This window comes from Hesperophylax consimilis, chromosome 4 (assembly GCF_061612785.1).
Source record: "Hesperophylax consimilis isolate HC1 chromosome 4, BYU_Hcon_1.0, whole genome shotgun sequence".
Lineage (NCBI taxonomy): Eukaryota > Metazoa > Arthropoda > Insecta > Trichoptera > Limnephilidae > Hesperophylax > Hesperophylax consimilis.
Genome location: NC_142839.1, coordinates 38753368 through 38776872, shown reverse-complemented (window position 1 = coordinate 38776872; position 23505 = coordinate 38753368). Strand labels below are relative to the sequence as shown.

Sequence of the window (23505 nt, the reverse complement as noted above, 5' to 3'; positions counted from 1 at the left end):
TCACAATATTAATTTAACTATAACACAAAAGCACTCATATAACTAGAAGCCACAATATAGAAAATAGATATAGGTATAAGAATAACATGTCAAGTGACTACATAGACATAAAATATATAGAATATAGCATAAATATAAGATAGAACATAGTTAAGGCGATGCACTACGTCGTGTAATATTTTAAATTGAGCCGCTATCAATAACAAGCCTTACGTAGATGGCGATAAGGTTTAAATTCCCGCTTAACACCATCCGCCTGTTTTGATTTATGCAAGAAAAAAACATGGCCAAAAAGTGCCTTTTATTTTATTTTGTGGATTATTTATTTTATAAAGAACTTAATTTGCCACATTATACAATAAAGTCATAACCGAAAATTGGTTCGTAAGTAGGAGATTTTGAACTTTAAAGCAGTTTTCATAGGCCTTATACATTATATTTTTCTGGGCTTATAAAAAGACTTATCTAAAAAATACTCGATTATTTCAAAGGCCAAGATGTATTCTACTCGCAGTATTTAATTAAGGCTCTGAAACATTTCTAGGCGACCAAATTTTCAAACCAAAAACACATGATTTTGCATTACTACGTATGGCATCGCCTTAACATACTCTTAGGCATTAACACACTCAAAGGCAGTAACATACTTAAACACACTTATATGCATATTTATACAATTACATGCACACAATCAATGCCGGGCCGGCCCTATTCGGGCGCAATTGAAGCAGACCCCTCCGGGCGCCAAATCTAATACCTCACCTAACACATCGCCCCTTGAGATTTTTTTTCACAAAACAGCGCTACAAGAAAACACAAATCATCCAAATATTATTGATTACAGCTACCTAACTACCTAACTACATAACCACCTAACTCTACCTAACTAACTCATTACCTAACTACCTAATTACGTAACTACCTAATTACCTAATTACGTAACTACCTAACTACCTGGGGTCTAGGCGTCTACTGGTTTTGACAAGTGGCGCCAAAGTTTTACTTGCCCCAGGCGCCGTTTGACTCAAGGCCGACCCTGAATCAATGGAAACTGATGTATTTATAAACGATATCGATATAAAAAATCTTGAAGAATTAACCATTTTTTAAGCTTTTTTAGTTCACTGATGCAGGTTGATTCGCTTTTTACATCCATTGGAATCTTATTAAATATAAAATGTACAAGATAAGTGAACGTTGGAATCGCTGGAATTGGTGGAATCTTATTAAATATAAAATGTACAAGATAAGTGAACGTTCGTCGGCAATTTTTGTTAAATATTAAATATAAAATTAATCAAAATTGACACTGCCTTTAAGAAGCTTCGTTATCTGAAATAAGATTACACGACACATATAAATATAATAGAATCGGTTCAGAAGAAATGTTTACGAATCATGTTATATCGATCGGGAGTTCTCCGTCTACATTTGATTTATTTTTTAATTTTATTTTTTTTATTCTTTTTTACAGTGGTTATCAGCAAAGAATGTTTTGAATTTGAAAACCTACACAATAGAAGATTATTAATTAATTGATTTGATCATGGTTTTCAAAATGATTAGTAATCTAGTTAATAATATGTTGATTTGTTCTGGATACAAGTTCTATACACCTAAATAACACACGGTATCATAATAATACTCCAAGAACGTCAAGACAGTGAAATAAATAAACTAACAATAAAAATAATTCAAATGTAAATGAATTTAATTATAACATTTATAACATCAATTATAAACCAAGTAAATTCTTTGAACTGTTTTGTTATGACTTTTTTTCTTCATTCGACATTGTACCATCTCCTTCTGTTTGCATACACCGAGTTTCAGTAGAAAAATTAACATTTTTATAATCTTATTTATTTTAGGCCCTGCCCGAAGAATCCGGCGCTGGCCAGCTGCTGCGTCTTGGCTCCAAGCGCTGCAACAAGAAGAATTCAATGAAGCAACAAAAGCAACAGCAACCCTCCGTGCCCCGGCCAGCGCCCCCAAAGCCCCAGGAGGGCTGCACGTGCGAAGACCAGCAGCGCCGCAAGACCCTGCCCAAGGGCCGCCGCGGGAAGAAGGCACCCGGCTGCGACGCCTTCTCCGGGACCTGCACCAATATCTACAAAATGAGGAACAGCGCCTCGGAACCGAGTCTTCAGAGGAACTCCAATTGTTGCACAAAAAAAGAGGAATAAATAAAGCTGAAGATGTTTAAAGAGAGGACTTCCATACCATTACAGATTCAACTCACACCTTGCTGTCCTAACATTAAAAGTACTTACCAATGTTATTTTAGTTCGGTGTCTCAAGTTGTTTTTTTTATGATAACGTAGACATTTAAACTCTCGCGTTAAGCAGAATTACAATATTTTATGTAGCAAGCTAAGAGATCTCATACATAAGAGTATTAATAATAAATAATAGTCACAAGCTAAAATAATTTCAATCAACTATACAATTTGTCTACCTTCAAAAGTATCCTAATGTATAAATATACAAGCATAATCTAACCTCTGTGTGTACACTAATATACTTTTTCAATATAAATAATATATTTGTACCCTTAGGACGGGTTGTTTCACAGAACTTAAACAATTCATCAAATATCACAGTTGATTTTCAGGTTTTATGAAGGTTCTATTCAAGTTCTTTTATTATTTCAGTTTTGTGAAACAACTGGCCAATAATGATAAAATTACATACGTACTTAATATATTAATGAATAACGTCTCAGTTATATCTACTTACAATAAAAATAAATTACAATTGTACAATAAATGCATGCTTATTGGTGGTAAATTGACTAAATAAAGTACATTTTAATTAACTAATAAAATTTATAAGATGCTATTTCACATTATGAATGCAAGAATCATATTTGCATGATTGAAAAATAATCCATTACTATCTATTATATTTTATGAAAAAATGTATTAAATACAGTATTAAATGTTCTACCAACTAACTAACAAAACTTTATCAGCATATCAATGTCGTTTATCCGTATTTATTATTCAAATAGGTGTTTTTAAAATTGACCACAAACAAAAGTAGCGATTTGGTAGGTGTAAAAAAAAATCGACGATTTGGAAGAAGCAAAAACATTCCATATGAATAGGTGAGAGGTGAACGTACTTGTTCATTTTAAATTATGAGTCTGAGATGGGGTAGTTAGTCACAAAATATTGTGTGATGGATTTTTGATGACTTTGATGTGTGTTTTACTGAATATGTTAAATCTTCATACTGAGGAAGCCTGTACTGAATAGAAAATGTTAAATAATGTAAAACGTTTTGTAAGGAAACTTTGGCAGGACCAAATCGTTGTTAAAAATGTCGATGAAGTTATTCAATAGATGGTTAATTATATTAGTATAGTCAAATATTGTAATAACAATGCTAAATAGCTTTCTCTATGTAATGGGCTTGTATCAAACTGTCGCCTAAAATTATTCTTCTATGTTGTAAAATAATGTTATTATGTATTGCTGAATTTTTCAACTGATTGTTTTTTCTTATAAACATCCTTCTCATTTTTTAATACTTTCCATGTAAGGACATTCTGACAGTTAAATCGCATATTTTATAGATGTATGCCAATTTCCAATTCTTCAAAATATGATGGATAGCCAGGGTTTTCATGGAAAATTTGAAAAAAGTTTTGTAAGAATAGGATTTTGTGGGTTGATAAGTTTGTCGTTCGAAAGCTGGGTCTTTCTTCCACGAAAACATCGTAGTTTGTTAAATATTTTAATATGTTACTCTTATTCCAGTATACACCGTAGTTTTTTAAAGTAAACACACTTCTAAAAATTGTTTTATGACTTAAGCACTTGCCTGGAATAATGTTGTATTTGACAAAACTATCAATGTTGAGTAAGTGATGGAAATCTAATTTAAAAACCTTTCTTCTCAACTTTTACTTAAAACTTTTGAGAATGGTATGTTTATTGTAATTTAAATATTAAATTTAATGAAAAATGCGTGGTTTAGTTTTTTCCAACTTTCCAAAATAATAATCTTTTTGGAAATAATGTTATTCCGGACAAGGGCTTAATTGTTGATTTCATATATTTTGTATTGGCGATGAACGTGTTCAAGGTGAAATTAACGATTACAAAAGTGTTGAAATATTTTGAAAGATCGGGTTTTGATTGTTTTGAAGTTGATCTATTGGTCTCTGTGCCGAAAAGGAGACACCACAAATACAATTCATTGGGCGATTTCTTCAATTTTCGTAATGGTTCAAATTACTTAATCACTATATTAATTTGGTAATTAACTATTCAGCATGTATATAGTGATTAACACGCAGTTTTATCAATCTGGTAGTCATTGTCACATGATTTTAAAAATAAATGTAATTTATACGGATTGACAGATATGGTATGGACGAATTATTGAAATATTGAGATATTTGTACTATATAACTTTTAATGAAATGAACGAAATTTGCCATAATAAATAGAAAACAGTTATACATCCGACTAATTTGTAGGGATTTTTTTAAATAACCTTGATATAAACTGCACGCATAAATTTTACTACAAATCAGTCAAACTATAAAGATTCGAGAATTTGCTAACGGGAAACAAACATTTATTCGATTATGCTGACCACTGTATACATTACGATGGAGGTACTAACTTTTGGACAGAAAAATAAGGCATTTCCACGCTTGGTAATTTCACCGACTGTTTGTTTTCCAAAAATATCAACATGAATAATTCATGAAGTTACAATTTGTTTTCGAATGTAGCAAGTGAAAGACTGGAATAGGTATACACATATTTATGTCAATTTGACGGTAAAATTCAAACTGTAAACTGTGATGAATGTATCTTATATAAATATTAAAACTAATATTTTTTGTAAAAATATTTCAATCAGTTTTCAAAATTGAATTGTTTCATTTACGTGTACTTGTTATTCTGTCTGTCTGTCTGTCTGTCTGTAGGATTTGATGATAAATGTTAAATTATAAATGTACTGAAAACATACTTATGTACTTGAATATTATATCGATGTAGCGTTATAACCTATATACATATATACCTACATTTTTGAATGTTTAATAAAGATTAATGTGAATAATCATTCGTATTATTTAAAAAAACCTTGATGCGTTCTTAAGGGTTAAATGCACCCATTAGATGTTTTTAATTTTGGGAGGTGTGTGTGGGTACCTCCGCCCTGGAAACCATTTATTGGATAACCAACACCTCTGCCACAGGTCACCGCAGGTGGTTCGTTACGTTTGGTGACTTAGCAGGGATGCCCGGGTTTACAGGGTGACGTTTGTTCAGGTCTTGGCGACAAATGCGTCTGCCCACCAGCTGCGTGGCAGCCCGGATCGGAAGAGACTGGTTGAGGGAGATCTTTTGACCTCTGGAGCAGGACTCTCTCGGAACATCGTCTTGCACCGCAGTAGGAGAATGGATTCGTCACTTCTGTCTGTCCGTCACTCCTAGACACAATGACCTCCAGATTCCTACCCTCCCTTCACACCCTTTTTCTTCCCAAAATATCCTCCCCTTCTCTTCCTAAAATGACCCTCCACATAGCATCCCCAAAGATGACAAAGACCCTGAGGGAATTTCCCCAGGGTCTCCTGCGTGGAGCTAATGTAAAAAAAGGTTTTAAATAATTTTATGGATGTTGATTTAATGTAGTTTTTAATTTGGTTAAATTGATAATTCAACCTTACTATTTAGTTTGAAAACATTTAGATTACAAAATAAAATATCGTTGTGCTTTTAACTAACCAGTTTACAAATATTTTTTATTTAAATTTTAACAATAACGATATTTTCACAATGCTCAATCTTCACATTACAATGTTCAGAAAGAAAATACTATGTCTGAAGAAAAAACTGCACTTAGTAATTTCTTTAGAAATGAAAAGGCCATCTCACTAAGCTTATAGCGGAAGCATAGATTGTGAGAAATGTGGGATCACAAGATTTATTATAATTGTGGTACACGCCACAGAAAACTGTGTTACATCAAATAATATACTAGGGGATGATAACACCATAAAAAGAGAAAACGTTGTTGAAGCTGTTTGTAATTTATTGCAACATTTGGTATTGGCATAATTGATAGTGACTGCTTAAATTTTAATTATTCTAGTTCTTTTTGTTATTGTGCAAGCTGTCCACCGTCTGCTGCTTGTAGTCCTCGGCGGTGATGGTGTACTCGGAGCCGAGAGACGACTTCACGACAGCCTTTCCATTGACATCTACCACTGGACCATCACCAATGGGCTCTTGTTCTTCCCTAGAATATACATCACCAAATTATCTTTTATTTTATGTGGATATTCTACTACCAGAAGTCAGTTGGATTGTGATGATAATATTTAGGGATTTATTTAGGAAGTAAAGTATGGAATGAGAAGATTAGAAGACGGAGTATATATTTATCAGTGGCAAAACAAAACCGTTTTGAATGTTTTTTAAACCAAATTCAGTCTTGTCACTACAGCACCTTTGGAAAACTGACGTATGGAGACAAGAATCGGCAAGACATTTGAAACGGGCTTATGTATAAAGTAGGATTATGTACAGAGAGCTGTTGAAAGATTATAAGTAATGTGATAAAGAAGTATACGATGAATAAGTGTACAGAGAAGAATAATATCTAGAATAAGTTTATGGAGAAAAATAATATGAAAAAGAAGAATGTGTCACTCGAGCGATTATATATGTATAAACAACCAATACCATATTATTTAGTTCATATAATTCCTCAAAATATTAATATTGACACGTATGAACTTTAAAGTCAATGAATCCACCTGGATTTGGCCGACTATCCAATATTTCTATAAATTTGGCACATTATGATAAGCGATCGCTCAAAACGTGTTTGCAAACTTGCCATAATAAACAAAAATAATTAAATAACTAAAATCGATCGAGTGGGAAGAATAATTTGAAGAAGAATTATGTGAAAGAGTAGAATATGTTTATGAAGAAAAAGAATACGAAGAAGAAGAATGTGTAGAAGAAGTGTATGAAGAATATATTTATCAATTAGGATCTTGTGAAGTAGATGAATATGAAAAATAAGTTTATGAAGAAGTAGAAGGTTCATGAAAAAGAAGCGTAAGGAAAATAAGTGTATGAAGAAAATGGAGAAGACAATTGAAAAGAAAATTAATACGATAAGTAGTTTGACTCACTTGACAATTCGGAAGCCCTTATCGTCAGCCAGGTAGTGTACGGTGCGACGGAAGAAGCCGTCGCTGTACGAGTAGGAGCCCTCCACATTGAGCCCATCGCGCTTCTCTGAGCGGTAGTGCGCGTGGTCCATGATCCCATCGTCCACGGAGCTCTCGAAGGCGTAGTGCGCGCCCTCGGCCTGCTTCTTGAACAGGGAGGCTTCTTCGATCTAAAAACAATACAAATTTGTCAATTTTAATTTAAAGTGTTCACAAATCAACCAAGAGAAGAGTGAGGTTATGTTCGAAGACTTATGAAAATACTTTCCAACAATCAATGGAATACCTCAAGGTACGAACACAAGACCTCTGAAATAAACCTTATTCAAAAATGATCTTACCTCAGAGTTGGTTTTCTTCCCGACATGCTCAACGAGCTTTACATTCCCGATGTGGTATTCAGGAAGAGTAGGGGCTGCCTTGTAGACAAGGGGTGGAGGGATGGCACTGCACACTACTATGCAGGCCACGAAACACGCTATAAACTTCATATTAAGTTATTGATTAGCTAAACAATCGAAACTGACGATTGATCAACGATTGATGCACCTTATATGGGCTGGCTGATTTATTTGGAAAATACCTGTATTTGTAACAGGTTTTGATTTAACTAATTATTATTGATTGTTCTTCAACTCGTTAGGTAATTTTGTTCGCACCTTGGCCATGAATTATTATTAATTAAAATATTATAGCTGAAAATGATTGCAAAATGGGCATCGTTTGGTAATTTTAATTGAAACTGCCAAATTAATTGTTCATGTCTTCAAAGGTATTCGCTAGGTGGAAGTCGAAGACATTAATAATTATTCCCAACGATTGATCCCAGTTTATTGACTCAAATTTTAACTATCATTAAAAGAAATGTTAGATATGCCACGAGTGGCCTAACCCTACGCCACTTCTATCCCTTAGTTGGTAAGCTAATATTGTCAATCGAGTGAAATCATCCTTTTTTCTGTCATAAAAATCCATTCGGGTCACATAGTGCTATATCTGTCACCGAATGACACGTCCTCATAAAACTCGTTATATCTTCATTTCTATAAGTCACACATATAATACGAAGAGTGAATACCAGGCTTTCTCCTTTTGCTTAAAAGTCTACCATAGAGGCTCCCGAATAACTTGAAATAATTCTATAACTAAAGAAAACGTGTCAAGGTTTTCCATTTTTTTCCAATCATGCTAGGTAGGAGGATAAGTAAAAAAAATGACATTTCAGTTTATTTCATTTTCTCAATCTCTGGGATAAGATCTTCAAGCGGTATAAAAACTATATTTCAATTCAAAATAGGCAAAAGTTTAAAATAATACAATTAATTTCTTTTTTTGTCGATTTGAGTTCTTAGATCAGCAACATCAGCAGCTGTAGGCAGACTGATGGAACCTAAGCGCAAACCAAATATTAAGTTTGGCAACAAATAATTATAAGCAATAATTAGTCGCCTGAAATATCAGTACAAATTGAAAATATCTCCGGAGTAAAAATAAATGCCGCCAACGGGAATTGAACCCGTGCCTTCTGATGTCCGGTCAGGTGCTCTGAAACCACTGAGCTATGTCGGCTTATTTCCAACCCGCCAAATGTGACCAGGCGACTAATTATTGCTTATAATTACTTTTTATCCTTTATGCTATGCATAAAACCTTGTCTTATGAACATTAGTTTATCATTAAAAAAATAACTAAGTTTTGTGATCGCGCTTTTGGAGCATCTGGGCCGAAGGCTTGGAATAAACTTCCTCAGAAACTAAGATCCATAACAAGTCCAACAGAATTCAGGTTTAACTAAAAACTTACCTTTTTAAGCTATCATACCCTTAAATTAAATATACCATTCCTGAGAGAAAGTCAAATTATATCCAATTTTCCAATTATGTCCTAAATCTGGTATCTAAATTTCGCTAATAAACAATTAGTTAATGTTAATTAAGTGTTAATCTTAAGTGACATACCGGGTAAGTATGGTACCGTATACTATCTCCATATATAGTTAGTAATAGCATAGATCATTGTAGAAATGTATTATATATTTGTACAGTCATCACACATTCGCTGTATTTACTATTTGCAGATGACTTAAAACTATATGGCTCAATAAAAAATCATCTTTACTGTATTCTCCTTCAACGTGACATTGACTGCGTCTCAAACTGGGCCAAAATAAATGGCTTAAACTTCAGTACACTCAAGTGCAATATCGTCTCGTATACAAGATCAAAGAAACCGCATGTATTTGAATATACTACCAATGAAATTATTCTCCAACACCTAAACCAAATCAAAGATCTAGGAGTTATTTACGACGGCAAACTAACTTTTCACCAACACATCGATGATTTAATAAGCAGAGCATACAGGCTTCTCGGCTTCGTAATTAGAAACTCATATCCGTTTCGCAACACAAAAACACTGAAGTTATTATATAACACACTAGTCCTAAGTGTACTTGAATCAAACTCGATCATCTGGGCTCCACATTAATTAACATACACTTTACGCATTGAAAGAGTCCATAATTTTTTTTAAGGTTTTTATTCTCGCGGCTCTATGGACGTTACCCTTGGCTTTACCCATCGATTTATATATTAGGCATGACCAATTACCACTCCCTAGAAACACGAAGAGGTATTGCTTTGCTTAAATATTTTTTTCAACTAATACATGGTCACTTATCTAATAATGAGATACTGGCCCAATTATTTTTTTTTGTACCAGAGTCTCACTCTCGAGGACGTCATCACAATCTTCTATATAGTAGAGCAAGTCGCACTAATTTCTTTATGAACTCACCTGTGGAGAGAGCTACGTGCTTTTTGAATGCGGTAGATAAAAAATAGATTTATTTTTTGTGTCCTATTGCGTATTTGCGAGATTTTGGCATTGCATATACACTGCATAAATGGTACAATTATAACGTCTTAGGCTATATTACCTGTAATTGTTATAAATAAATGTACAAATTATATATAATAAATAAATAAATTAGTTTCCATTCAAATTTATCTGAAGGACTTTTCTTGTTTATTCTATGGTTATGACTTATACGACTATTTGGTTTTGTACGGAATCTGTTCCAGAATTAACCACGCTATGTCTATATTCCAAGTTTTGGCATGAAAAAAAAATTCAACTGTGCATATTTTTATTTGGAACAAGAAAAAATAATATTATTTCGTTATGTATTCATGTTTATTATAATATCTTCATTTTGTAACATCACCTCAATCTGCAGAACGATTTACTTCCCTTTGTAGCCCAGTCAATGAAGGGAAAAAAAGACCCAATGTCGGAACTAATTCCCCGGAAGCTGAATTTTTCACAGATATTAGAAGACCTTTAGACATGTATTTTTACAAAAGTCCCCGACTTTCCCCCTTGTGCTTCCTTCCCCACCCCCTCTTGAATATATTTTCCAAAGCCTTTCGGAATACGCTAATATCTCCTTAATGGTTTTATAAAATCATATTATTTATTTTTTGTTTAGTTTCTGATTAGTTATTCTAAAAAATTGTATTTTTTTATTTTTGCGAGAAAAGTTATACAATCTCTACAATTTATTAGTAAAGGAAAAATATCAGTTTTTAAAATAGTATTTCAGAATATATTTGCACATAACTTTTTTCTGAGCCTCTTAACGAAAAAAAATAAATCAACAAAACTTGTAGACAATATTTTTAGCTATAAAATAATGTATATAATGATGGGTTTTAATTTATAATAAGGCACGTAGGCTGTTAATAAGGAGCACGGCGCGCGGCGGCTCGAATACGCAGCGGTTCGCGGCGCAGCGACAAATTACAAAAACCTAAGGAAAGTAATGACTAATTCATGGGTTTGCTTTTTTTATAACAAATTCATTTAACGTTGAAGAGTTTTATTGTTATTTATCAGTTTTAGTTCGGAGGGGAGGGGGGTAATATAAATATTTCCCCCTGCCCAATGAAGCGCTTTCATTATCCACCAACCGCCGTGCCCCGGTCTGGCTAAACAGTCATATTATGTTGTATGATTGTTTGTTACTTATTATTTAAATAAAGTTATGTGAAATAAGCCAAAAATACCTACAACAGCGTGGGACTACCCTTTAACAACATTAAAATATTGCAGACCTTATGTTATGGCGAAGTTCTAAAAAATCTTTTGTGGAAATTCTCACTTGTTTTATTATGTGCACCTATCAACAATAAAATACCGACACAACAAATCACTAAAAATAGTGCATAGATCTAAAATGGTTTACTTTCAAAAAAGCTTCTTAAAATACACCTAAAAAAAATTATAATGACAAAACGGTTTGTAAATTATATTATATACTTATCAATATTATCTATGACAAAATTAGGCAAATATTCAAATAATTTTCTAGTCAAGAGAGTCTTCCATTTATTCATCATACTGGGGTGTGTTCAGACATGATAATCCGTTACGGTTGTAGCACATGGCAGATCAGGTAAATCCAGATTTTCTGCAGCCACAGTAAGGTCATCAGGAGCAAATGATTTTAAAAATTTCTTCTTTCCACCATTTTAATACCTCCATCCCCAGTTTATAGGGTTTAGTTTGTTTCCTAACCAAAACTGTACTTGCAAATAAACTCTCAACAAATGTTGATGACACGATTCTGAAGTCGGTGGTAGTTTTGCTAAGTCAAATTTAGATTTAAAAGCTGATTTTGTCGTTAGTCTGGTAAACTTATAGTATCGAGCTTCGTTTCAATTAGAGTAGCTACCAGTCTTACTACATTAGTAAGACCATACATGGCGAGAGCGAATTTTCCTCCATTTTGCAACAAGTTCTCTTCAGTTGCATCTTTTTCCAGAAATGCCTCAGCTGCGCGTTTTGCTTCGGGATTGTTTTTCATCATGTCAACAGCTTTTATCTTTCCTAACCCATATAAAGATGGGGTAGTATCACAGCCCGTAATGGCATGGGTAAATAGCACGTGTTTTAGAATCTCTTTATGTAACATTATAGGTTTCTCTATGATGTAGAAAGTTCTTGAATAGGCCTTTCCACCAACATCTATACAGAAAAAAATAGATTTTCCTTCAGGAGCAAGACTTACAAGTAATACCAAAAGGTTACTATCCGTGCCAACAACAATCACTTTTGAGAAGATGTTGAATTGTTCAATGCCGGTTAGTACAATGTCAATATCGGCATCACCTGCGGCCGTGACTGTTTTCAAACCAGACTCACTAAATTCATGACACAGTGCTTCAATCATTATTTTTGTTGTTTTTCTTATTAGATAAGAAAGCTTCCTTCTTAGTCAAACAACGTGTAGTGAAGTTTAATTGAATATCGCACGATGAGTTGTTAGCCGACCTTCGTTTTTGCTCTTCATATTTTACAGTTGGTTCTTCAGGGTATCCATCGAAAACGACAATAGAATGTTTGCCAAATTTTGTATGGACGAAACGTGAGTATGATTTAATGATGTCTCCGTAAGCAGTTTCAGTTTGCCAAACAACGGAGTGTAGTAGGTATCCCCCATCGATGACTATTGCAGCATTTTCCAAATCAACTTCGTCATGAATACTTTCGCTAAATACTTTCGCCATACATGATTTTGTTCCTTTACAAAGGGAGACTTCATCAAAAATAGAAGGGTTCATGAAGCCAATTCATATCCTAAGTAGGTCTAAAGCTTGCTAGGACTATCACTAATGCACAGTATTCTGTTAAATAGCTGCTGGGAGTTTACTGAAGATTGTCTCGTCCTAACAGTTGCGGATTTGAATCTTGCTGGGTAGTCACCATGTCTTTCCTTTTCAGTCGTATATCTCCAAAATTACATCCTTTCATTTTTTGCATAGCTGCCAGGCTCACCTCATAAGCGTTATCACAATTGACACTATTATCTGAAATAAACCCTGAAGATAAATACACCAGCTCCCCCGAGAGCTTGGTGAACGGGCTGTGCTGTCTTAGCCATGATGTATATTTTTCTATATCTAGCTCATCCCTTTTCTTCCGTGATTCGCGCAGCTCAACATGCTGTTCAGTAAAATTAAATTCTATACCGATGAATTCTTCAATGCTCTCTTGCACTTTCACGCAGTAAGTGATTCCAAGTTTCCACTTTGACAAAGCGCTGTCAGTGATTCCGCGCCAAAGTGTCAAACCTCCTACTGATTTCATTGGTCGCATGAGACACTGCTCGATGATCATGTCCGTCCACGTACCGGACCAATATCTGTCGCTTCTTCTTATTGTAAAGTACCCATTTTCAGTGAATAGTAAATATTCTTCTTTAGTTATTCTTGATTCGAGTTGCAACATACTTTGAACGTACATATGTGCTGATTTTCCGTATGGTAAATGTCCTACCGGGTGGAAAAATGGAAGCATATCAACAATAGTATTTAGGTGCATTTTCCGATTCCCGGACTTCTCTGCAAATATAAATCTAAGCATGAGGTCGATGCAATGTAGAAGGTAAAGCCATAACTTGGCAGTCCTACTCGATGATTCCTTAATCCTGTCTTCACTTGCTTCAGTATATGAAATCGTCTCTTTTAGATTGTCATTATTATTAACCTCCTCCATATCTTTTTTCCACGTAACTAAATCTTGATACATTTTTTCTATTTGTCTTAATTTACCATCAATATCTTGGTATTCTTATCTCATTACGTGGACAAGAGACGCTGCTGTTAAAGTGTAGGCTCTGTGTATCAGACGTAATCGTGACACACAAGACTGTAGATAGGGCCGGTGATCCCAATCTGTGGAGGCGTAAGATGTCTTCCTTCAGTGGCGTGGAGGGGTAGAACGGGGCCGTCTCTGATGCCGTTGTAGCTGGTCCGAATGCTGTTTTCGCGTCCTTGATGCTGAGTCCGGGTCTGGTCCGAAGGGGTAGGCAAGTCCGTGGTCCAGGGTGAAGCGGGGGTCAGAGTGAAAGAAGGCGAGTAGAAGCAGAAGTCGGAGCGAGGTAGAAGGCAGAGCAGAGAGAGAGGTGTTGAGCTGGTGGTGGTTGCTGGCTATCTCACGTTTTGAGGGCCTGTTGCCCGTTTTATAGCCGCCAGCGGGCGCGCGACGCGCACACGGGCCCACTTTCTCTTTGATTCCTGGAATCCGTGAGCTGTATTTGCAACGCTATCGCGGCGCCCCGCCGGGACGTCTACCGCCGCTCGGCCGGTAGTTTCGCACGATCCTCAGAACCGTGCCCGTGGGACGTAATGACGGCGTACCACCGGTCATTTGTGACGCTATGACGGCGCATGGCGCACGGCACGGCTTCCCACTACGTTTTGGCACGGTTCTAACAATCGTGCCCGAATTAAAATATGAATATGATTTTACCAGCTCTCACAATACTTCTCTGCCCGTATACCTCTAGCCAAGCTCCGACGTTTCGTTTATTGTAACAATTTTACATTTTACATAACAATTTTACATTTTTCGGCAGTATATTTTACTTTAATAACAGGGCAAATAGCAAATTAATAATATGGGGCGACAATAATAACAGGGCAAATAGCAAATTAATAATATGGGGCGTCGGCTGATATTGGAGCAGTACGTCCGTTACACTCTGTTTGCCCGAGAATATTCATGTCCCTGGAGCATGTGGGTTACAGTTGAGGACGCGTTAACTGATTCCCATAAATTTCCCACAAACCTTTATTTAAATAATAAGTAACAAACAATCATACAAAATAATAAGACTGTTTAGCCAGACCGGGGCACGGCGGTTGGTGGATAATGAAAGCGCTTCATTGGGCAGGGGAAAATATTTATATTACCCCCCTCCCCTCCGAACTAAAACTGGTAAATAACAATAAAACTCTTCAACGTTAAATGAATTTGTTATAAAAAAAGCAAACCCATGAATTAGTCATTACTTTCCTTAGGTTTTTGTAATTTCTCGCTGCGCCGCGAACCGCTGCGTATTCGAGCCGCCGCGCGCCGTGCTCCTTATTAACAGCCTACGTGCCTTATTATAAATTAAAACCCATCATTATATACATTATTTTATAGCTAAAAATATTGTCTACAAGTTTTGTTGATTTATTTTTTTTCGTTAAGAGGCTCAGAAAAAAGTTATGTGCAAATATATTCTGAAATACTATTTTAAAAACTGATATTTTTCTTTTACTAATAAATTGTAGAGATTGTATAACTTTTCTCGCAAAAATGAAGGAGTACAATTTTTTAAAATAACTAATTAGAAACTAAAAAAAAAAAAAATAATATGATTTTATAAAACCATTAAGGAGATATTAGCGTATTCCGAAAGGCTTTGAAAAATATATTCAAGAGGGGGTGGGGAAGGAAGCACAAGGGGGAAAGTCGGGGACTTTTGTAAAAATACATGTCTAAAGGTCTTCTAACATCTGTGAAAAATTCAGCTTCCGGGGAATTAGTTCCGACACAAAACCTTCATTGACTGGGCTATTGGCTCAGAAGAAAAAGCCGAGATAGTATATAGAAGGATTGGGGTTTGATTCTAATTTGGAGTAAAAAGTTGTGTGCAAATCTATTACTTATATGTTTTAGGAGTGGAATTTTCGAGTCAGTATTGATAATGCTATACCTGACGAACCTGAGACTTTTGGTGAATCGTCGGAGTAATGGAATCATTTGTACAAAATATATCAGCACGTAACCGAAACCATCGTTCCCTGAGCGTATTTAGAGTTTTTTTATTGAAAAAAATAGTTAATACATATCAACAAACAAGTCCTGCTAAGCCAATTGAATTGGCTTGTCAACAGGTGCTTAAAGTTTAGATACATATACATTTTTATGAGTTATAATTTACATCTTATATCTACAGAATCAACATTTTTTCATACATATTAAAGTAATTTTTTTTTCCGATAGCCAATTTTTCATCATATATTTAACCTTATTCATAGACTTACATTGCTTACATTCTTTAAATGTTAAAAATGTAGAAGTCAATTTCCTGTTCGGTGATATTTTTTTCAATTAAAAACAAAAACACTGATACATTGCAATGGATCACGTGACATGTGTTCTGTCTCGTCTACACGGTGCTGCTGGAACGAAACGGCGTGCATATCACGTGATACGTTAGACTGTACCCAGTGGCGACATGTGATGGAAAAATATATTTTTAATTTGATGAAATACAAGTTATCTGACAACATGACGACATATACATTTTTTACTTCAAATATGCTCTGGTTAAAATCTTTCGAGTTCATGCTGATACAACCTGTATTTATGTAATATTTGTCGTTGCATAATATTTGTTGGTGAATAAAAAAACTATGGAATAGCGTTATTTAAAAGTGATTTATTTTTGGTCTTTTTGATTAGTAATACTACGAGTCGAGGGCTTAATGTCAAACAACGTTATCTACAAAAAACATACAAATTAATAATTCTAAGGCTTACAGTCAAACAACATTATCTACAAAAATATATCATTATTATTGGTACGTTTGTGTAGATAACATTGTTTGATTTTAAGCACGAGAATTTTTTGCATGTTTTTTGTAGATAAGGTGGATTGATATTTAATCCTCGGAGTGGGATCATTGGTTTAGTATGTGTTAATTCCTTAGAGGCTGCAGGGCTCGTTGCTCCTCCTGCTTTTCGTGCAGCCGCCTGTGTCTCGTGTTATCGTCTCCTACCACAGAGTACACCACCTCGTTACCATGGGCCATCGTGTGAACAGAGGCCTTGCCCTCAGGGTTCACCTGGGGACCCTTCAGGGGCTGGACCTCCTCACTGAAACAAGGGAAATTACAAATAGTATATAACAACATAAATATATTTTCTTCGCTCATTCGCTCTACATGCCCAAACCATCTAAGCGCCCTTTCTTGATCTTACTCATTAAGCTTACATTAGCTTTGCACTCTTTGCGAATCTCCACATTTCTCACACGATCATAGATGGTTTTACCACACATACGCCTCAGGGATCTCATTTCTTCAGCATTCAGTCTACTTTCGTCCTTTCTCTGACAGTTGCATGCCTCAATTACGTACATCAGGGTAGGTACCAGCACTCCATTGTGGACTGCTAGCTTCGCTTTTAATTTCTCAACAATTAATTATCATAAATACCAATAGATTAATTGCATTGGAGTTAGTAGCGCATAACCTGCCCAAAGGACACATTTGCAATCCCGATGTTCTGGAACATATTACTTTTTATATCCCTGATAACTTAAGCAAAGCTAGACAGCACAGGAATTTTTATTTTTTTCAGGAGGAAGGACCAACCTACCAATGATCATGCCTGTGGGGAGAATGACTACGCTATCAAACCACTTTTCTTCTGAGAGATATTTTTCAGTCAAACCTCAGTGAATTCAAGATGAGAATAAGTATGTTTTTAACATGAGAGTGCATCGCAACTGAAATAATACATGTATGTGATTAATTTACTCGGACGTGTTGTGAAATGTTATTAGAATCACTGGTTTTCACAATAAACAGTAAATAAATCAATTGATTTAATAATTGTCCACGAGAAATATGTCCATAAACCATGGATGTACAGCAAATGCCACATATTTAACTATTTCAGGATGAACGAAGAAAAATATGAAATTTAAATAAATTATATGTAAATATTTGTAAAACTAGCACAAACAATGCCGTAAACTTCAGCGTGATAAAAGCAAACGTAAAGATTTAAGTTATTTTTAAAATAAAAGAAGATGCCGTTAAATGATGCCGCAATGAAAGACATTAATATGCAATATGTAGGTAAATTCATTATTTATACATTATTCAATTCACGTCATTCATTTGGAGTGAACTTTTAAAACTAGATTTTAACGGCTAAAACGGTTGTAGTGCTAACAAAAATGCCATATATTCAGGTGATCAAAGCAAATAAAAATATTTAAATTATTTTAAATGATGTCGCGATTAAGGTCTGTACTAAATTATTGTATGTTTCATAGTATCATTCAATCCGCGTTAATGTTATGGAGTGCAATTATAAAACTAGTTTAAATTGGCTATGTAGGTTGTTTATCATCATTACTATTGATATAATGTCACCATATTATAATATGGACATGACAAGAAGGGCACCGTTACTTATGTAAATAGAAATTAATAAACCTTCAGGCGATTTCTCAATGGCAGACTCAACCAGTCTTCGTTAAAGTTTTAAACATATTGAGATTTTTTATATGATGATTGGGTTATTCTAAATTATTTTCATTTAACAACCTTAAAGGTACGGAGGTCAGCGGAAACAGCGGACTTACTAAATTAAATACTTTGTTCACACCGCTTTTTAATCAATTATAATCTACATATTTCAAAGCCAATGGCTTCTTCGTCAGGATCCCTACAGAAACATTTGAGATTTTAGTAATTCGTTCATTAGAAATAATTAAAATGTGAGCGTCGAGCAAACCCCTGTTATGTCGTATGTCGTCTTCACATTTACAGAGAGTTCATTGAACATTTTAAAACCTTTATAATAAATATTGTTTTGTGTTACCGATAAATGTGTCTTAGGAAGCCTAAAATCGAATCAGCTTCTCGTAGGATAACCATGGACTGTACTATTAATACTAACACTTTTTAACATATAATCCGGTATCATTTTACTTTTAACTTGTACATAAATACTAGGGTATTATAGGCTAAACATTGCCACACACTTAAAAGACAATCTTGAGTTGGCTTTACATAGTTTTATCCTAGTGTATCTGCTACAACAATGGCTATAGCATAATATAGACCTCAAGCCTCTGTTCTATTTTTTCCATTCTTTTAAATTGTTTTATATTGCTCAGAAAAATTACATTTGTGCAGTAATTCAGTTGGGATTCTATTTAGATGATGTTCTGTAGACCAATTTCCTTGTTTTAGTGTCTAATTTTCCCGCTATCCTACAAAATTTTCCATTTAATAATATTTGTAATAGACAATCTGATTATTATGCTAATTATTATTATTAATTATGCTCTGATTTTGTGGTCAAACTGCCAATAAAGTTGCTCTACTGGAATAATTAGTGCCAGTCAACCTTTACAGTCATCAGCCCACCATTAAAATTCTTGTTTACGACCAAAGAGTATAATTTAAAGCAAGTTATGCAAAAACGAGTAACTAGGTCTCGTCATTGTTATACGAACGTATGTCAGATATGACTCTAATACCCCAAATACCCTGTAATATTACTATATTAGTAAGTCTAACAGAACTGAAATTGTGGCAATATAAACAACTCTGGCCGCAAGAGGCGCTAGTGTAGTAAATTGACTTTGAAATTCCTTTCAATGACGGCAAATTGATATTATTTAGTATTTGGTGATGATAAATTTATTTTGATCAATATTGCTAAAAAATATATATGTAAACATGTTCCAAAAAGTTGGTTCTGTGTATGCAGTTTGCGGATGTAATTGAACAGCAAAAATACATCAGTCATTTTTCAGGAACAGAAAAAACGTGACAGATTAGGTGAAATATAAAATGAGTTGGTTAAATCCTAGCAAATAAAAATTTATTGATTACTTAAAAGTATATTTTTTTATGTATGAGCAAAAAAAACAATAAGGTCGTGTGTGAGTTATCTATTTTTTTCCGTTTCTATAATTTATTTATATATTATAAATAATATGTTTCGAATAAAATCCATTAAAATGTATGAAAGAAAACAAAGGCGCACAAATATTGCCGCTAGGAGGCGCTAGTGTCTCATGTTGCCATCGGAATGTATGGGATATGTCAGAAGTTGGAGGTATTATCAATATTATTGGGTATTTGCTTGCACCGATTTTATGAATAAAGGTAATTATTTAAAAAGCGTATGACTCCCGGGCTTTTCTGAAAATTATATATAGGTACCTAGTAACCTGCCTATATTATGATTTAATTGATATCTATCTACTTCTTTATGTGTATGGTCTCCAAAATAATAACGAATATTTCGTTTTTTGTAGTTTTTTTTTTTCCTCATATAAATAATTCACGATTCCGAAATTCAAAAGTACATGATTGTTTCAATAAATATCAAATGTCATATACATACCGTAGGTACATCAGAGGGAAGCGGAAATTTCATTTGTTATACCCGAAAAACAGTGCTAATTAAATTATATAATGCGCAGGAAAATCTAAATTAAATCTATGTACCGCAATATTTGCTGGAAAAAAGATACTCCGTAATATTATATTTCCAGTGATTAAAGAGAAATTTCTCTTAAACTTATCAAATCGGTATTTATTCTAAGATAAAATAATATTGTTTGCATTCAAAGACTGTGTTAACACTTTCGACCATTGAAAATATTGATGTTGAACATTTGACATCGGTCAAGAAAACCAAAGAGAAAAATAACGATTCTTAAAAAGTTTTCAGTACCACTGATTTACTCCAAGCTCCTTTGCAGCTTGCCCTTTTGATATTCAACCTCCACAAGACATAAGAGATCACCAAAAGGAGAAGAAAAAAGATGATTGGACTCACCCAACAATCCTGTATCCTTTCTCATCAGCCTCGTAAGACACTTTCCTCTTGTAGTGTCCATCGCTGTAGGAGTAATAACCCTTCACGTTAAGGCCATCACGGATTTCCTCCCGCACCTGTGTCAGGTCGCTGATCCCGTCCTGTACGTTGGATGCGAAGTGATATTGCGCTGCAGCCGCCTCTTCGCGCTCCTGTCTCTGTCGTCGGAGCACTTCTTCGCGCTCCTGGTCCAGCGGCAAGCACGTCGCCAGGGACAGGGAAGCGACCAGCAAAAGCACCTGGAATAGGAAAGTGTTTTAAACAGGTTTCCGGAACCTTTGCTCTTGATACATGTTGATGTGTTTTATTAAAAATAGTAAAAAAATATGTTTTTTTTTCATTTATTATATTGTACATATTGTCGGTGATGTGTAATATGGCATCTGCTGCTTTGATAATATTATATTGTTTTGTAACTACAGTAGGTATGTTTGAAGGGTTTTTGTTTGTTGGAATCCCGCTGTTAGAGAAGTTAGAGGACACCATTAAGGCGAAGCTTAATGCTAAATCATTATTTTGATTAATCTTTATAAGGAATTGGTGTACATTACGAATACCAAAAAATATTCTTTAGATAAATTGAGGGTTATACTATCGCTTCGCTTGAGTAGAATACAAATAATAAAATAAATTACTCAATAAAAAGTACAAATGTAAACTACAAAAAAAACATTTTTTCAATAGTATATTCATTTTTTCAAAAAGTATTTTGCCCGTTAACAGTATTTTGTCGGCTGAAACAAAAAAATTATTTTGGGTATTTTATATTTATATTTTGTACCTACATACTGTGTGGATCAAATTCAACAATATTTTTTATGTATGTGTTTTAAACAGTCATTTCCTGCACTATTTACGAGTATAATTTCTTAAATATTATTATATATGTATGTAAAAGCCTTAATAGGCGTAAAATAAAAAAAATAAATAGAAATGTATGAACGCGTGAAGGAAACAATTAAAAAAAATACAGTATTATAGATAAGATTATTTGTTACAGTTTCACTTGATTAACTTTTTTGCTTTCTTATAAAATTATTACCAAAATAAATAAAAAACAGTTTTTGGCTTGAAATCGAACGTTTCTAGACTCTGTTTGTCAAGCGATTTTAATGCCTATTACCTTCAATATAAGGTATACCAAGAATTTACACCTTTTTGGCTTGTAGCTTCCTCAACAGTAAACAACTGGCGATTGTAATACCATCCATCTAACTCCGAAACTCTTAAATGCTTCTGAAATTAGAAATGATAAACGTTATGAACCTCAATTATTTTCTAGTTTAAATTGATTGAAAATGAAGCGCCAGTACATAAAAACCGCCCGGTTGAATAACCTACCCTAACTTAACCTTCGAAAATACAACTTATTTAATGAATGGCTACCTGAAAAGCAAGTACAGAATGATATTCAAACTTTGGTATGCCTTGATAATCTATTTTTAAAGAAGTTAAGAGCGAATTAAAAATATTAAAGATAGTTTTTACGAAAAATATCTATAACACTCAACAATTCCTCTGCAGGAAACCATGATTTTATCTCAAAAATCTATTTGTTTCCACACAACACAACATATTTTTAAAAACGTCACGGAATTTATTGGAACGCGAAAAAACACAGAAAATACTGATATATTCAACGAGTTTAAAATAACGATTACTATACTTTTTTCCATGCCGAACAAAAAGCTATTGAAAAGCTAAAAAACTAGCTAGTACAAGAAGATGCGATGCGAGACTTACAATTTTATTCATGGTGCTACGTGTTTGTAGAGTGGTGACTGCGCTGTGTATTGTTGCCTTCCTGGTCTACTTTTATACGAATAAAACAGCAAACAGGTTACTTACTGCACCTCTCCGCACCGCTATCATCAACTTGCGTGATGCATTCGCGAAGGATCTGCTGCAGATTGGTTAGGGGCGAGCAACATTGCGTATGCCAAGTAATCAGGTTAATAAAGTTTTAATCACTTAAAAATTATAAGATTTCTTACGTGTGATTTAGAAACAATGTGCTGCACTTATTGAATAGGTAATCCTGACTGAGATCTGCACCGACTTGAAAGACAATGGTTGTCGTCAATTGTAATCATTATATGATAAGATCATTCGATTCCAAGACAGGGCAATGTGGATAATCTGTTTAGGAAAGATTTTAAATGTTTCAAAATGTTTAAGGACAAAATGAGCTTACTTCAACACACTTATATCGGTTTATCTTTGTAATGGCTCCACACAGAATAAAGAAGACCACAATAAATGTGATATGGGCGCGTTTTGTGATCCAAAAGTCTGGCCAATTGAGACTTAAATTTCTTATACAAAACTGTGTTTTATTAACCGGTCAGTAGCTAAGTCGGCATCGCGTTTATTTTCCTCCCAGGCGTCGTGAGTTCAAGTCCTCGGCTGGCTAATTGTATACAAAAGCAAAATTTTCCGTTTAGTTACTGTGGTGGTAGTAGGCGACTTAGTATTGTCAGGTTATTCGTAACCCGAGAATCTTTGTCTTAATAATAAAAAAAATATTAATAATAAAATGAAAAATTCCATGACTTTTGTTGTTGTTGTTGCATGTAATCATATTAATTAAGTTTTTTATCAGTTTCATTAACCAATGGTTTTAGTCGGCATGCTTGTGTCGCAAGAATGCCATACCGCGCGCTGGGCCTTGATACGCTTCGGATCTAGATGCATACCTCGTCTTCCTTGAGAGTTCACTACCAGCCCAAAGCGGCGCCCGCCCGCCACTGGCTAGCCTGGGTAAGTATCACATAAGCTGGTCCGAGATGATCATTATTTATTTATGATATCCCTTATTT

General features: G+C 34.5%; 2 protein-coding genes across 2 annotated transcripts in view; one reads left to right on the top strand and one right to left on the bottom strand.

Annotated features, from left to right (window-relative positions):
* CngB (Cyclic nucleotide-gated ion channel subunit B) overlaps positions 1-2186 on the top strand; it is a 37319-nt gene extending 35133 nt beyond the window's left edge. The window contains exon 13 of the mRNA XM_089631094.1: positions 1872-2186. Within this exon, the coding sequence (XP_089487220.1) occupies positions 1872-2186 (315 nt within the window). The remainder of the gene's footprint in view (positions 1-1871) is intronic.
* Positions 2187-16752: 14566 nt separating this feature from the next.
* Positions 16753-22441, bottom strand: LOC149424689 (uncharacterized). Its single transcript, XM_089631093.1, has 3 exons — positions 22430-22441; positions 20648-20925; positions 16753-16930 (listed from the first exon to the last, which is right to left on the bottom strand). The coding sequence occupies exons 1-3, from the start codon at positions 22439-22441 to the stop codon at positions 16753-16755; spliced, it is 468 nt and encodes a 155-aa protein (XP_089487219.1).
* Positions 22442-23505: the final 1064 nt, after the last annotated feature.

Coding starts and splice junctions, on each gene's coding strand:
- LOC149424689 (XM_089631093.1), bottom strand. Junction 16,931..20,647: donor AAAGGATACAGGATTGTTGG/GTGAGTCCAATC, acceptor CCCTTGTTTCAG/TGAGGAGGTCCAGCCCCTGA.